At 42.3% G+C, this 13,514-nt stretch overlaps 2 protein-coding genes across 2 annotated transcripts; one reads left to right on the top strand and one right to left on the bottom strand.

Moving 5' to 3' along the window:
* The first annotated feature begins 1,464 nt into the window (after positions 1-1,464).
* LOC104492175 (dnaJ homolog subfamily A member 4-like) lies at positions 1,465-5,309 on the top strand. The gene is made up of 6 exons (XM_010134693.1): positions 1,465-1,639; positions 2,580-2,684; positions 3,449-3,676; positions 3,756-3,986; positions 4,514-4,614; positions 4,701-5,309. The coding sequence occupies exons 1-6, from the start codon at positions 1,582-1,584 to the stop codon at positions 4,917-4,919; spliced, it is 942 nt and encodes a 313-aa protein (XP_010132995.1). The 5' UTR covers positions 1,465-1,581; the 3' UTR covers positions 4,920-5,309.
* Positions 5,310-6,091: 782 nt separating this feature from the next.
* On the bottom strand, positions 6,092-13,449 carry WDR61 (WD repeat domain 61). The gene is made up of 10 exons (XM_010134694.1): positions 13,405-13,449; positions 13,284-13,311; positions 12,831-12,936; positions 11,771-11,943; positions 10,523-10,671; positions 10,077-10,170; positions 9,214-9,307; positions 8,455-8,547; positions 7,732-7,810; positions 6,092-6,339 (listed from the first exon to the last, which is right to left on the bottom strand). The coding sequence occupies exons 1-10, from the start codon at positions 13,414-13,416 to the stop codon at positions 6,250-6,252; spliced, it is 918 nt and encodes a 305-aa protein (XP_010132996.1). The 5' UTR covers positions 13,417-13,449; the 3' UTR covers positions 6,092-6,249.
* Positions 13,450-13,514: the final 65 nt, after the last annotated feature.

Raw genomic sequence — 13,514 nt, forward strand, 5'->3', positions numbered from 1 at the left:
AGATGGGCGACTCTGCCGGGTCTGCTCCGCAGCTGGCGCAGAGCCGTGCGCGACGGGTACTGCGGGTCTTCAGATGCCGGTCGTTGTTCGTGCACCAAGGTGGAAAGCGCACCCTTGTTTTTATTTTAAAATCCCCCTTTGGCTAAAGGACAGACATAAAGCCCTTCCCGCAGCACACGCGATTGAAGGGAGGCTCCCGTTCTGTGCAGCCTGTAGAAGACACCTGCAGCTGGCAGCAGGGGATGCGTTAGTTCCTCTCTGCCCAGAGGTGCCCGTGGGAGCGCGTTGTTGAGCGATGCTGGTCAAAACAGGCAAAGTTGAAAGGATTGCTACTGTCCCCGAGGCCATCGTGCTGCGTTAGATGTTGCGAAGGCCGGGGTGGATCCAGCTGCCAGCAGCACCGTGTGTGCTGCAGTTGTGCCGGACGGGTTGGTGTTCCTGAGCAGGATGAGTGTTTTCAGGCGGAATGCTAGTGGAGATGTGCAGGGTAACTGTCTGGAGGAAACTGGGCGGCACGTGGGGGGAGGGTTTATAGCAAAACCATTTTACGTGCTCTTTGCAGAGACCCACTCCACACGTTGCCTACGAGGATAGATGAGCACCACAACTAGAGAACTGTGGAAAATTTGAAATTATAGGTTTTCCAAAAGCTGGTCTGATAACACCTTAGCATAGGAATAGCAGCTCTGCGTTTCTAGTACATTAATTTACAGAACTCAAGCTAGTTAAATAGTAACGTAGCCAAAGGTAAGCTTTTCTGCTTCCATTTTTGGCCTGCTTTTTTACTTAAGCTACTTCACCTGGTCATAAGTAAATCATGTTTAAAATGGAAATAACTTTAAAATTTCAGCAATCACAAATTATGTTTAAAAATTGTCATAAAATGTAGTCATCTTAGTAATAGGAAATTCTTGATAATTATGGAAAAAATTCCTTAATTTTTTTGGCAAAGCGGATGTTTTGATCTGTATCTAAGTCCTGTTCGCAATGAGTAAGTAGTACTGGTGTCTGGTCACTTAAATCTCTGTTTAGTTCTGGCTAGATGTAGCAGCTCAGCAGGCATGAAGGATCCCTATGTAACTCTAGAATGACTAGCACTCTGGGGGACCTCCAAGACTTTGGGGATAGTATCGTGTCCCTTTCCGAACGGGTTCAGTAGAGGTGCATAATGGTTGGAACTACCACAATCATCAAAGTTTTTAGTTTGCATATGCTTATAAATTGGATGTGACTCTGCAATAAGCCCAGGTGTAACATGGGAGGAGGGGGGAGAGGGAGAAAAGGGGTGGTTTTCCTGGACAAAAGTGTGCTTATATAGTCTATTACGCACTTGTTTAGGGAGTTTCCATCTGGGAAAAGACAAATGCTGTAGTGGTTCAATCTGAAGAGGGGTTTGCATATGAGAGGGTTATTTTTCCTCTTGGTCATAGTTGTTCAGAGCTTCTTTTTTCTTTTTAGTTTAAACTCATATCCCAGGCATATGAAGTTCTGTCGGACCCAAAGAAAAGGGACCTCTATGACCAGGGTGGGGAGCAGGCTATTAAAGAAGGAGGCCTGAGTGGCGGCAGCTTCTCTTCACCCATGGACATCTTTGACATGTTCTTTGGTGGTGGAGGCCGAATGAATAGAGAGAGAAGAGGTACACAGTTCTAAACAAGTTCTGGAAACTCTAACCATGCACTTAAGCACAAAACACCAGTGCTATGGAACTGTAGTACTGCTGTTCTGCTAAGTGCACATAGTGTGGATATTACTCGTTGCTACAACAGATCAAGTAAACTGATTTTTTTTTTTTTGTTACTTTAGCATTAAGATTCTGATAAAGTAGATAACATGATGTAGCCATAGCAATCTTTCTGATGAGTTTTGTTTATTTCTTGTTAAGGTGGGTGTGGGTAATCTGCAGGGGAGGGGGAAATGTGGGTAGGTTCGAGCAGTTGAGTTAGATCTGTCTTTAAAGTTAGCCTTTTTCCAGATCCGTGCCTCACTTGCTCATATGCTTTGGGCAGCTTACTTCAAAGGACACGATCAACTTAAGCTTCAGTAATGTTAAATCTCATGGAAATATTGGGGAGAAATTGTGTGAAACAGTACAGAATGCTGCCAAAAGCACAGCATGACCTTTTGTCTTTTTCCATGCCCAATGTCTGTTGAAGGAGCAAGTGGTAACTTGCTGTATAATATTTGAAATTGTGCTATGAAGTGGCATGGAAATTTATAGGTAGGCATAATAGCAACTTCTAAATTGACTTAGATCTGAAGCTGGTAGTGTCCTTGCATCTTGCTGTTACAGTTAAGCTTATAAAATTAGGGGTAGGAGCAGGGATAGGTGGCTTTAATGATGCTTTGCTTAATTACAGATAACTTTTTATGTTCTGACGTAAGTGGGTGCAGCTCAGTGGAAGCTGTTGGAACTGCACGTGCTTTTAAGGGGACTGAGCTGTGTTCAAAGTTTGGAATGAACTTTACCGTTTTTTAGTGAGACTGCATGTATGAACAAACGTAGAAGCCTTTAAATAAACATGTGTTTTTACAACAGCTGAACTAGAATTAATCTTGCTCTTCTGTTTTATTTAAAGGCAAAAATGTTGTGCACCAGTTAGGTGTGTCTCTTGAGGACTTGTATAATGGCATTACAAGGAAGCTGGCACTGCAAAAGAATGTTATTTGTGGAAAGTGCGAAGGTAAAAAAACAAGCAGTGGTTTCAAACCACTCTTAATTCCAAGCATAAAGAACATTGGGGAGGGGGCTGGGAGTGAAGGGGGGGGTGGTATTTTTGTTTTTCCCTCCACCAGCTCTGCCAGGGTATTTAATTTTACTTGTGCTTAACTTTAAGCAAGTCTGTCTTAAATATAGTGGTATCAAGTTCCTGGCCTAATGGCAGACTTAAACTCACTGTGAATTATAGTTAAGGGTACCTAAATTACAAGTATCTTAATCTGGAATCTTAATAAATGGCTGTTTCATTCAACTTTTCTCTTAATTGCTGTGGGTAGAAGTCTAGCTTATATTGCGTAACTCATTTTGCAGCTGTTAAGTATCCATAATGACTGGTCATCTTGGAGGTAAATTTTAATGAGTTCTTGTATCTTAGTTCTCTATTAAACATTGGGCAAGCAGATCCTTTCCAAAGGATTAATGGAATGTCTAGGTCTTGAAGTCAGTATGCTGATAGTTCCTTGAAAACCAAGATATATTGGGAAGTAGGGCAGAGGCTAATAAAATCTGCTGTGCATAGAAAATTTTATTTTCTTTTGCTTGTAGGAACTTCTAACTTGCAGGGCATGTTTTGTGATGGATGCTAAATTCCAGTTACATTGGAAATGTATTACTGAACTACTCTTTAAGTTGCCCTTAAAGATGCCTTGAAATCAATGAGTTCCAGCCTGACTACTGTAATCATTTTTTACTTTGAGACTGAGATCAAATTTAACTTTTTTGTCAAAGGTTACGGTGGAAAGAGAGGGGCAATAGAAAAGTGCCCTGTGTGTAAAGGAAGAGGAATGCAAGTTACAGTTCAGCAGATTGGACCTGGCATGGTACAACAGATCCAAACTGTGTGCCCAGAATGCAAAGGCCAAGGTGAAAGAATAAATCCAAAGGACCGTTGTGACAACTGCCATGGCTGTAAGGTTGTAAGAGAGAAAAAGATCATAGAAGTTCATGTTGATAAAGGTAAGAACTGTGTGTGTGTTCTGTGCCCCTACTGAGAGGCTGTGGCTCTGCAGAGAGTAAATGGGTTTCTCTTCTCCAGGTATGAAAGATGGTCAGAAGATAGTGTTTCATGGAGAAGGCGACCAGGAGCCTGATTTGGAGCCTGGTGATGTTATAATTGTGCTTGATCAAAAGGATCACAGTGTCTTTCAGAGGCGAGGGCATGACCTAATCACAAAAATGAGAATTCAACTCTCAGAGGCTTTATGTGGTTTCAGAAAGACCATTGAAACTCTGGATAACAGAGTTCTTGTCATATCGACTAGACCAGGTAGGTTTTAAGAGTTCTGATGCTACATTAACTGCTTGCCTGCTTCACTGGGGTTGGGGCGGGAGGGATTGATGTTTTTTCTCTTTCAACCATCTGATGCAACAGATTCAAACTACACTTGCAGTCATTCAATTTAATTGGTTCTTCTGTTGTTCTTGTGACTCTAATACATGCAGAACTACAGCTAAAGCTCTTGAATGCTTCTTAATAAATTACAGCCTCAGACAGTCGATAGCCAGGAAGACATTCCAGAGGCCAGAGTCTTTAGCTCTACTAGGTTATCTGATGATTCAGCCTGAAGGCTGTGCTGAGAGAAGCAGCTGATTCTCTTGTAGAGGAAATAGCCTAAATGGCCTTACTTCTCTAAGCTTGGGTTTAGTACTTCCTGGTCTGCAGCCTGTTCTGGGGGTTGCTTAGCAGTCTCCCTTAGGTGCTGTGGGAACCCTGCTTGTGTAGAACTGTGCTTTTCATGGCTAACACCTGGTGTCTGTCACATAAGCTTACTTAGAGCTCTTACCTCTGTGTAGGTGAAGTGATAAAGCATGGTGACCTAAAGTGTATCTACAATGAAGGGATGCCTGTCTACAAATCTCCATTGGACAAAGGCAGCTTAATTATACAGTTTTTGGTAAGTTGACTGCTTTTCTGCAGCGAAGATAGCCATGCTGGTATCAGGAATAACTATTAATTTAAAATACATATATAAAATTGTAGGTACAATTCCCAGAGCACTACTGGCTCCCAAGGGAGAAACTGTGTCTGCTGGAGGCTCTGCTTCCTCCACGAGAAGATGTTATGATTACAGATGAGATGGATCAGGTGGACCTTGAAGATTTTGATCCAAATGAACAAACCTACCGTAACAGTGGGGGAGAAGTCTATGAAGAAGATGAGGAGGGTCCAAGAACGGGAGTACAGTGTCAGACATCTTAAAGCAAGGTGGAATGGATGTCATCAAAAAAAGTAAATTTTCACAATGAAAACTGCATGGCTGCAATAGCCACTGCTTGTGGTTTTTGTGTTCAGCAAATTGAGTTGCTGCGCTGTCAGTATCACCTTTTTGTAACTAATTTATATTGTGTTCTTGTAGTCTTTATATATAAAGCAAATGTCACACAGCTGAGAACCAGCTGAGTTGGTATACATTTTCCTTTGCTGTGAAGGTTCTCAATTTATTTCACCTATGCTATTTATATAAGACTTTGGCAATACTGATAGAGGCTAAGTGGAGTGTCTTATGTAAATACTTTCATACTGGAAAATTAATTTCATCGAAGAAAACATAGCAGAAATAACTTCTAATAAATAGGATTCTTCACATTTTCTCATGCTTCTCTCGTACTTTCTAAGCCACTCTAGAACTCCTGTCACCTAGGCTGGAGTACTCTTTGTATTCAGCTCTGTGTTAGATGCAGTACTTGTTTCACTGGGTATTTCAAAAGCATTCTGTGTAGGTCCTTCTCTTTGCATAATAGCACTTTTGTAGCACTCCTCCCTCTTAGCTGTATGTAAGTGAAACTGCAGAGTACAAGGTACCCTGACTATGGAGTGTCCCCCACATACTTCTAATTCACATACTGGCCACTGCTAGCAGTCAAGATGTTGATCTTTCAGAAGCTCAAGCTGTGTATTTCAACATTCCCTGGAAAGAGTTTTTACTTCCTCTTGGGTGTGGTGTACTTGAGCTTTAACTGTGATGAATAAAGGAAAAGCGTGTACCATAGTAGAGTGATGACAAAGTCTCTAGTAAGAGTTTGTACTAAATCAGGGTTGGTAACAACTAGCACCCTTTAGTGAAATGAGGAAATTAAACCAACAGTGAGCTGTATGTCACTGTACAGTTGCTGGAACAGGTGTTCAACTGAAGTGACCCTACTGCAGTCACTAGGACAACAGGCTCATTTCCCATGCAAACACCACATAGCCTCGCTTGCTTCTCCTTTGGCTAAAATAAGCTGATGTGAGACTTGGTCAACGCTTCGGAGCTCCAGTCTATTTATGTATAAAGGCAGGGGAGATTAACTGAACAGTTCTTCTCCCATGACTGCATATTTCCAAAAATACATCTTTCCAAGGATTAGACAAAAGCTACAGATGCAAGTAACTTTTATTTTTAAAAAAGTAAAGCTTTCTCTCATGCTAAACAAAATCAAAATTACATATAAACATAGCCGCTTTTATCATACTACAAAATTACATAGAAGGACAGTAGTATTCCTAAAAACTGCCACAAGAGTTAACCAGAGGGGCTGAGACAAGACATTTAAACTGGACAATCATAAATATGGATTTCTTGGTCATCTCCAACAGACACAATTTTGGACCCACTTTCATTGTATTTTACTCCCCAAACCTGCAAAGAGGACATAACACAAGATTAGCACCAGGAGACTTAAGAAAAAAGGTCTTCAGAGCACTCATACATAGTGACTACAACAAGCAGAAGACGGATGGTTATGTAGGATCACTGTATTGGAGCTGGTCAAAGTAACGGCTTCTGCTGTAACAGCAGATGAAGCTGATGAACCAAAGACGTGCTGACAAGCTTTTTTTATATTCCATTCCTACTGACAAGGGATTGCAGGATCTAAAGATCCTTGAAAAAGGCTGGAGAGTACTTGCTCTAGTTTGCATAAATCAAACCTAACCTTTTCACTCTTACCGATCCTGTCTCCCTTTCTGAGAAGAGTATTTTACAGTGCATTCAGGAAAGCAAGAGAGGAGGTACTTTTCGTGTAGACTAGTAAGACTGAAGGATGATCTAGTTTATCCTTGGGTTAATCCAGAGAGCCATTACTTAACCAGTGCAAAACTGGAAAAACTAATTCAGATCAGTTTTCTGACTTAGGACAGTTACACAAACTTAAGTGACCCCCGTCTCCCATCATCAGGATGACGTCAGGAAGAGTGAAGGCTTCCCAGCATACTAACGTGGGATTGCAGAATGGGTATGTTGAGAACCATGAACTGCCTGTTCGGGGGAATCTCGTTCACTGTTTTGCAGTAATACCTAAAAAACAGCCTTCCCAAGAGCTGATACATCTCTGCTTTCCATAAACTTCAGAGATTGTAGAACATGACTATAACAACACCGGAAATCTAATTCTGCTTTGTACTTCGATATTAAACCACAGTTGTAGAAAACTGAAAAGGTTACTAGCAAAAAAGTTACTATGGAAAAAAGAGCCCAAGTGAAATCAGAAAGAATTTTCCTTTGTCAAGTCTTCCTCTGTGATCCCTTAAAACCCAGCAGTGTTCTAACACCCAGCATTTGGAAAAAGAGTAACTTGGAGATACCTAGCCTCCTCGTCCCTCATGGGTAGCTATCACTGAGCAAGAAAGAAAAAATACAGGGTATTACAGACCTTTGAGGAGGAAAAAGTCCCTAGTTTCAAGGGTGTTTTCAAGCATCTTTTTAGATAAAGTATTTTTCCCCCTTACACATGCACACGCTAAGTGGTAGAAATAAGACCATAGAAGAAAAGTCCGGTCTGTTAAGAATCCTTTTAGACACTCAAGATTGCTGTTTCTCAGACCTGAAAAATGTAATTACTTGGAAGAGATCAAGCTGCCTGCTTGGAGTATTGGTTCAATATTAAGTGCCAAATAATCATGAACAACTTCTAAGATCTCATCACAGCAAACCATGAAGCTACACCACTAAGTTGAAGCACGGATGTGCACAACTACACAGTTAAAGTTCCCTGTGAACGTGGTGACCTCAATAAAGCAATAGTAGACATACCTGATCTTGGTGGTCAAAGAAAGTATGAACACAGGTTCTTGTTCCAGCTTCCCAAACTTTTACACTTTTATCAGATGAACTGGAAAAAAAATAGTATCGATCAGTGTGTAAATGAATACATTAACTATCGGGCAAGGTTTAAACATCTCCTAAGGTTGATGTAAGAACACTGAACACAGGGATGAAGTAGCAAAGGAGTGCATCTTCTGCCAGGTTCCAGTCACCGTTAAAATACGTTTACTATTTCAGTATCTGCTACGTGAAAACGAAGACTTCCGTTTAGCCAGTAAATTCTTGAAGGAAGGTTTTTGGATCAAGGAACTCCTGTTACATAGACTTGGTCCCCCAACTGCCCGAGCTATTTTAACACTGAAGTTCAACTACATTAGTCTACTAACGCATTAGGTTGTACTTTGAAATTCAATAGCAATTTTTCAGCTGTTTAGAATCAAATTGCCCTTGTCTTAAGCTTAAATGTTCTTCGCTTGTAGGAACTACACTGCAGTGGCATGACTGACCTGTAACATACTGTGCAGTACCACTGCGATCACATCACAGACTGGCTCTTGAGTCTGCGATTGTAAAGACTCAACAATGTCTGTTGCTCCATGAGGTTCCATGGCAGTCTGTACACGTTTACTTTATATGATCCATCTCCCTTTATGAATAGTAATGTTACTAACTTCTGTCAGTAAGCACAAACAAGTTAAAAATCCTTGATACCTGGAAACAAAATGGGTATCATCAGGGCAAAACGCCACATTTAAGACCCAGGATCCATGACCACTTAACGTGCCAGCCAAGTTTGCATGTTGCCTGTGGAAAGAACAAATCTGAACGTTTGGTTTTTGAGTTCCAGGGAAAAACAACGGGAATATACTCTAGCAAGTGCAGTCAGGAATGATTTGATGCAAGGTCATGAAAGGTGACTTCTGGACATCTGTTCAGCCAAGCTGAACTGGTGTTACCCCAGATTCTGGTTTTCCATTTCAAATGGTTAACATAAAGAAAAGTCCCTAAGAAGATACATTGGTGGACAAAACAGCTGCACCATGAAGGCAGCCAAGTAATGCAGGTTTAGGGGAGTGAAGATGTCTGAAGAGGTGCCTTTTTCTCCCCAGGGTGTCCCAAGTTTTTGCACAATGAAAGGGGTCATAAGTACAATTTCTTGGGTACAGAACAGATGATTGAGATGGGTAAACATTAGGATGGGCAGGAGAGGTATATAAAACAATCAGCCTGCTGCCTGCAGGGCAAATACGAGGATAGTAATTAGTTTTCAAGCTAAGGTGGCCATCCACCTATGCACTTTGTAAACTATCTAAAGGTGCAGTACTTCAATATGTAAGAGTTATTTATTACATAAAGAAGTCAACTAAAGCTGAAGGGCATTATAGAGAGCAGAGGGTTTGATATTTTACGGTATCAGCCTCTGTGAATAGTTAGTTTCCCATTAGCATATCTTGCAAAATAACAACTTACACATCGTAGATTTTGATATATCCGTCATCTGAGGCAGTTACGAGTAACTGAGAATCTGGGGAAAACGTCAGTGAACGAATGGGCATCGCGTGACCTGAAATGCAAAGTTAGGCATGGCTCAGAACATAGCTCTTCCTCTACTCTCGACGGGGGTTACAAAGCCACAGCAGAACAGCATTCCCTGTTCGAAGAAAGCAACCCCTGCCGAGTGTCCGAGTGTCCCTACGCCTCTACAGGCTGCTTCAAAGCAACAGAAAATGGAAACTGACAGTTATTCCGAACTTTGAGTGTTAAGGCGAGCCCTTTGTGACACACAGGTATCTTATTTTTTCAGCTGTGGATCTTTATTGGGAATTATGTCATATTTTCTAATACGATTTTATATTGTTTAAGGGTTGGGTTTTTTAATTAACTGGACAGAAACTGCACAACTTTAAAAGCCTGTTTATCTGTTAGAAAAATGCATGTTTTCTCCAACATAAAATGCTCTGTTACTTTTTTTAAAACAGGAATAAGCTGCTATAAAACGCATACCACACGCACGGCAGCACGCATTTGGCTTCGCTTCATTCCCTTGTACTGCACTGCAGGACAAGAGGGATCTGCAGTTGAAGAACCGAGTTAAGCGTTACTGATGGTACCTTTTGAGATAGTCATTTAGGATGCAAAGCTGAGTTTGCAGTTTGCCTCCAACAAGCAGTGGTTTAAGTTACAGCACACTAAATAACTAAATACTTTCTAAAGCACAGAACAACTCATCTGCACGGTGGCTGTAGTATCTTACTCTGACTTGCGTTACACCCTTTCATTTTGTTGAGGAATGCAGCCAGAACCTGGGTGTTGCAAATACACAGAGCCGTTACCTTCTAGCGTGTGCAGAAGTTTTCCAGTTGCAATATCAAAAATATTGATAATGCCATCTATCGCTCCGCTGGCTAAGTATTTTCCATCTGGGCTCTGTAATAAATCACAAACACCATGCGTTTAACAACTGCGTGCGCTTGTGCTGTGGACCTCCCTGACGTGCTCCTGGCAGCTTTTCACAAAGACATGCACATTACTTGGGCTCCAAGAACCCCGAAGCCTCCCGCTCACGTATTCTCAGTATGGGTGTAAGCAGGATCGAGGTGTACTTTCCATGTACACAGGGGTGGACTGTCATGCAGAGTGTATCTGGAACTGTCGAGGTATGGCTGTCATTTAGTATTATGTAGAGATAAACTGGTAGCTGGAAACAAAAACATCTGATCCGCGACACAGTAGAGCAATAGCGATTTCAGAGGTGTGAATTATCAGCTGTGCTTCTTACGTATGCGATGCTAAGGATGAACTTTCCTCGGGTGTCCAGAGAATATTCTTTCTTTCCGGTTTCGACACCAAAAATATTTACTTTTCCCACGTGACTTCCTGTTGCAAGGTACTGGGAATCAGGTGAAAAAGCCACAGACCAAGCATCGACTGTGATAAAAAGAAAAAGTCAGTTAGCTGAATGCTATTTCTACTTCTTATTCAACAATGCCAGTGCTGAATGCCCCTGGTCAGACATGTAACCCCCAACCATTCTTCACACTCTGAACTCTACTACGTACTCCCAAGAAGAGTGTTCAAGCTCTTGAGATCTGACTTCCCTTTGTGTGGTTAGTGCAGCACTGCCTGAGCCATGTATTTATGTGTAGTGAAAGATCACATTTCCTCGTAGGACCTTGAGCTTATTACGTAACAATACGTTGAGAATTTAGGACTGCTTGAGTTCAGTCTGCATTCTTTCTTTCCTGCTGGTACCGGAACATCCTGAACCAGTAGAAGCGAGCAATGCTAGTACCCAGCAAAGCAGAGAAGGAACATACCGATATGCCGATGCAAGGTGGACCAACATTCCTTGCAGTGGAACTTCAAGAACCATACCTTCCTACAGCAGTATAGCGTATTTACCTGGCACAACGGAATTCAGTTTGGGGGTTTTGTTTTTTCTGTAAGCTTAACATTAATTACCTAAACCACCACAAGACTAATCTTAAATTAAGGGTTGCCAGTGGACCAGTGAAATATTCAGAGTACAGATCTTAGGCCCTGAATTCCAGCTTGGAGGACGTAACATTGATTCTTTAGACTTCAGCTTTACTGTCTTTTGACTTGCTCACTCAAGACTGGATGTTCTGCATAAATAAGCATCACACATACAGCTCAGATTCAGTGCAGTGCTTACGAAGAACGTTCAGACCTCCTTTGTAAAACAATTTGAACAAGCATTTGAATTATTTTTAAAACATCCTTTTATCAATACATCTGTAAGAGTAAGCTGGTCTCCATTCCATCCATGCTGGTATCCATCTAGCAAAACTCAGATCTGAATGTCTCTGAGAAAGTGTAAGTAGAGGGAAAAGATGAACGTAGAGTTGTCTGACACTATTTATGAGTTCATAAAATCAGCAAGATTTTTGCAAAGAGATTTTAAAAACCACCCCAGTCATCTCACACCCCCTAATTCTACACCGTACGGTATTTACTATTCAGAGTAAGTACCCTTGGGCAGAGCAGCTTAACACTGCCATCTTACCAGGACCAGCATCTATCGACTTGATTTGTTTGCCAGTTTCTAAATCCCAGAGGCGAATGTGGGCATCAAGGGAGCTGGACGCTGCAATGGCGCCTGTGTGGCTGATATCCACCGATACCACGCCCAGCTGGTGGCCCTCCAAAGTCCACTGCAGATCCAGCTTTTCATCATTCCTTTTGTTTGAGGGAAAGGAAAGCCTAGTTATGGACGGCTGGGAGTACTTAACCAATCTCCAACTTCAGACAAAACAAACAAGACAACCCACATTTCCCCACTGTGTTCAACAAATGGGGAATTCAGCCTCACTCGTGAACTGTGAAGGGAGCTACACACAAGCGGGTCTCTGTACTTAAGGGAGAGAGCTGACAAATCGATTGTTTACCATATTGCTGCAAAGCCTGTCCTTCACCTGAAGCTGTGAGCAGTCCCACTGACCTGTCTGTCACCCATCAGTACCGCGGTACGTACACAGCAACTGTTGAGCTGTCAGCACAGGGCGCAACACAGCGGCCAGCGCTGCTGTCATCACCACAACACAGCTACTGGTCATCCAAGCGAAACACACGCTCAATACTGCTTTGGCCAAGGGACTGAGCGATTTCTGTGCAAAAGCACACTTTAGTGTCACTTGTATGAGGAATTTTTTTTATATATAAAAAAGGAAGATGTAATTTCCTCTTTTACATGATTACCACTATTCCCATCACAGTGCACACACTCCCAACGCGCTGTCTCCCAAAAAGCTGCATTTCTCATTCTCCAGTTTAGAAATACATCGAGTTCTACTTTTCTCTGGCAGACGACAGGTAAAACCTGACGTGCATTTTCAGAGGGGTTCACGCTCTTTGAAATTAAAGTGCATGAGAGTGCTGCCTCTCCAGGAGGAAGCACGCACCCGTGGAGATCAGCTGGCTCAGGAGAACCGTTCTTGTGCCAGGCTAACCCCTCCCTGCCGTAACCTCTCACAACGCTGCAGGTTATGGAAATTCAGGGCTGCTGTTATCTCCACAGCGAGTACTTCCAAGGCTCAAAACTGGTTATCAGGGAGTATTTCACTTACCACTTCCAGACCTTCACCAGATCATCCAGAGAACCAGAGATCACTGTTTCAGAACCATCCTTTTTATTTTTCCCCCAGGCAACTGACCAAATGGCATCATCGTGAGCTAAAGGGGAATATAAGCGTGGAAATTAAAAATCAACTGGTTGCTTTTGATGGAGGACAACTACCCGTTTTGGTAACGCTAGAATTGCTGATTGTACTGATGGCAATTGACCCCTTGCTCTTCAGGTCTGTCGGTGCTCTGAAAGTCGTCCCTGGTCTCATTGTTTCAAAACACATGATATATTTTGTTCACCAAGGTCACTGCTGAAAAAACCAGCACAGCTGCCTTTGAGTTATTCAGATTTATACTCAATATAAACAAAACCCAGTCACCTCACAGGTCTATCTGCCATTATCACACCATCCAAGACAAGCAATACTATTTAATACATGTGAGTGTTTTCTCACCTTGCTCTTGCTTGAAGAGAATACCGTACTAGAAAGAAAAAATAATTAGTGTTAGGTATGAGCAGTCCGAAAAGATTTCCAGGCTCGCGGCTCGTTCAGTCGGCGCTGTGTGCTCACGTACCTGCGCGCTCATGTCTCTGCGGAGGCGATCTCAGCAGGAGTGCTCTGGAAGGAGAAAACCTGTTAGCTCGGCGGTGAGGCCGCTCCGGCCGGAGCGAACCCGCGGGCACA

Source organism: Buceros rhinoceros, unplaced genomic scaffold (assembly GCF_000710305.1).
Source record: "Buceros rhinoceros silvestris isolate BGI_N320 unplaced genomic scaffold, ASM71030v1 scaffold22434, whole genome shotgun sequence".
Taxonomy (NCBI): Eukaryota; Metazoa; Chordata; class Aves; order Bucerotiformes; family Bucerotidae; genus Buceros; species Buceros rhinoceros.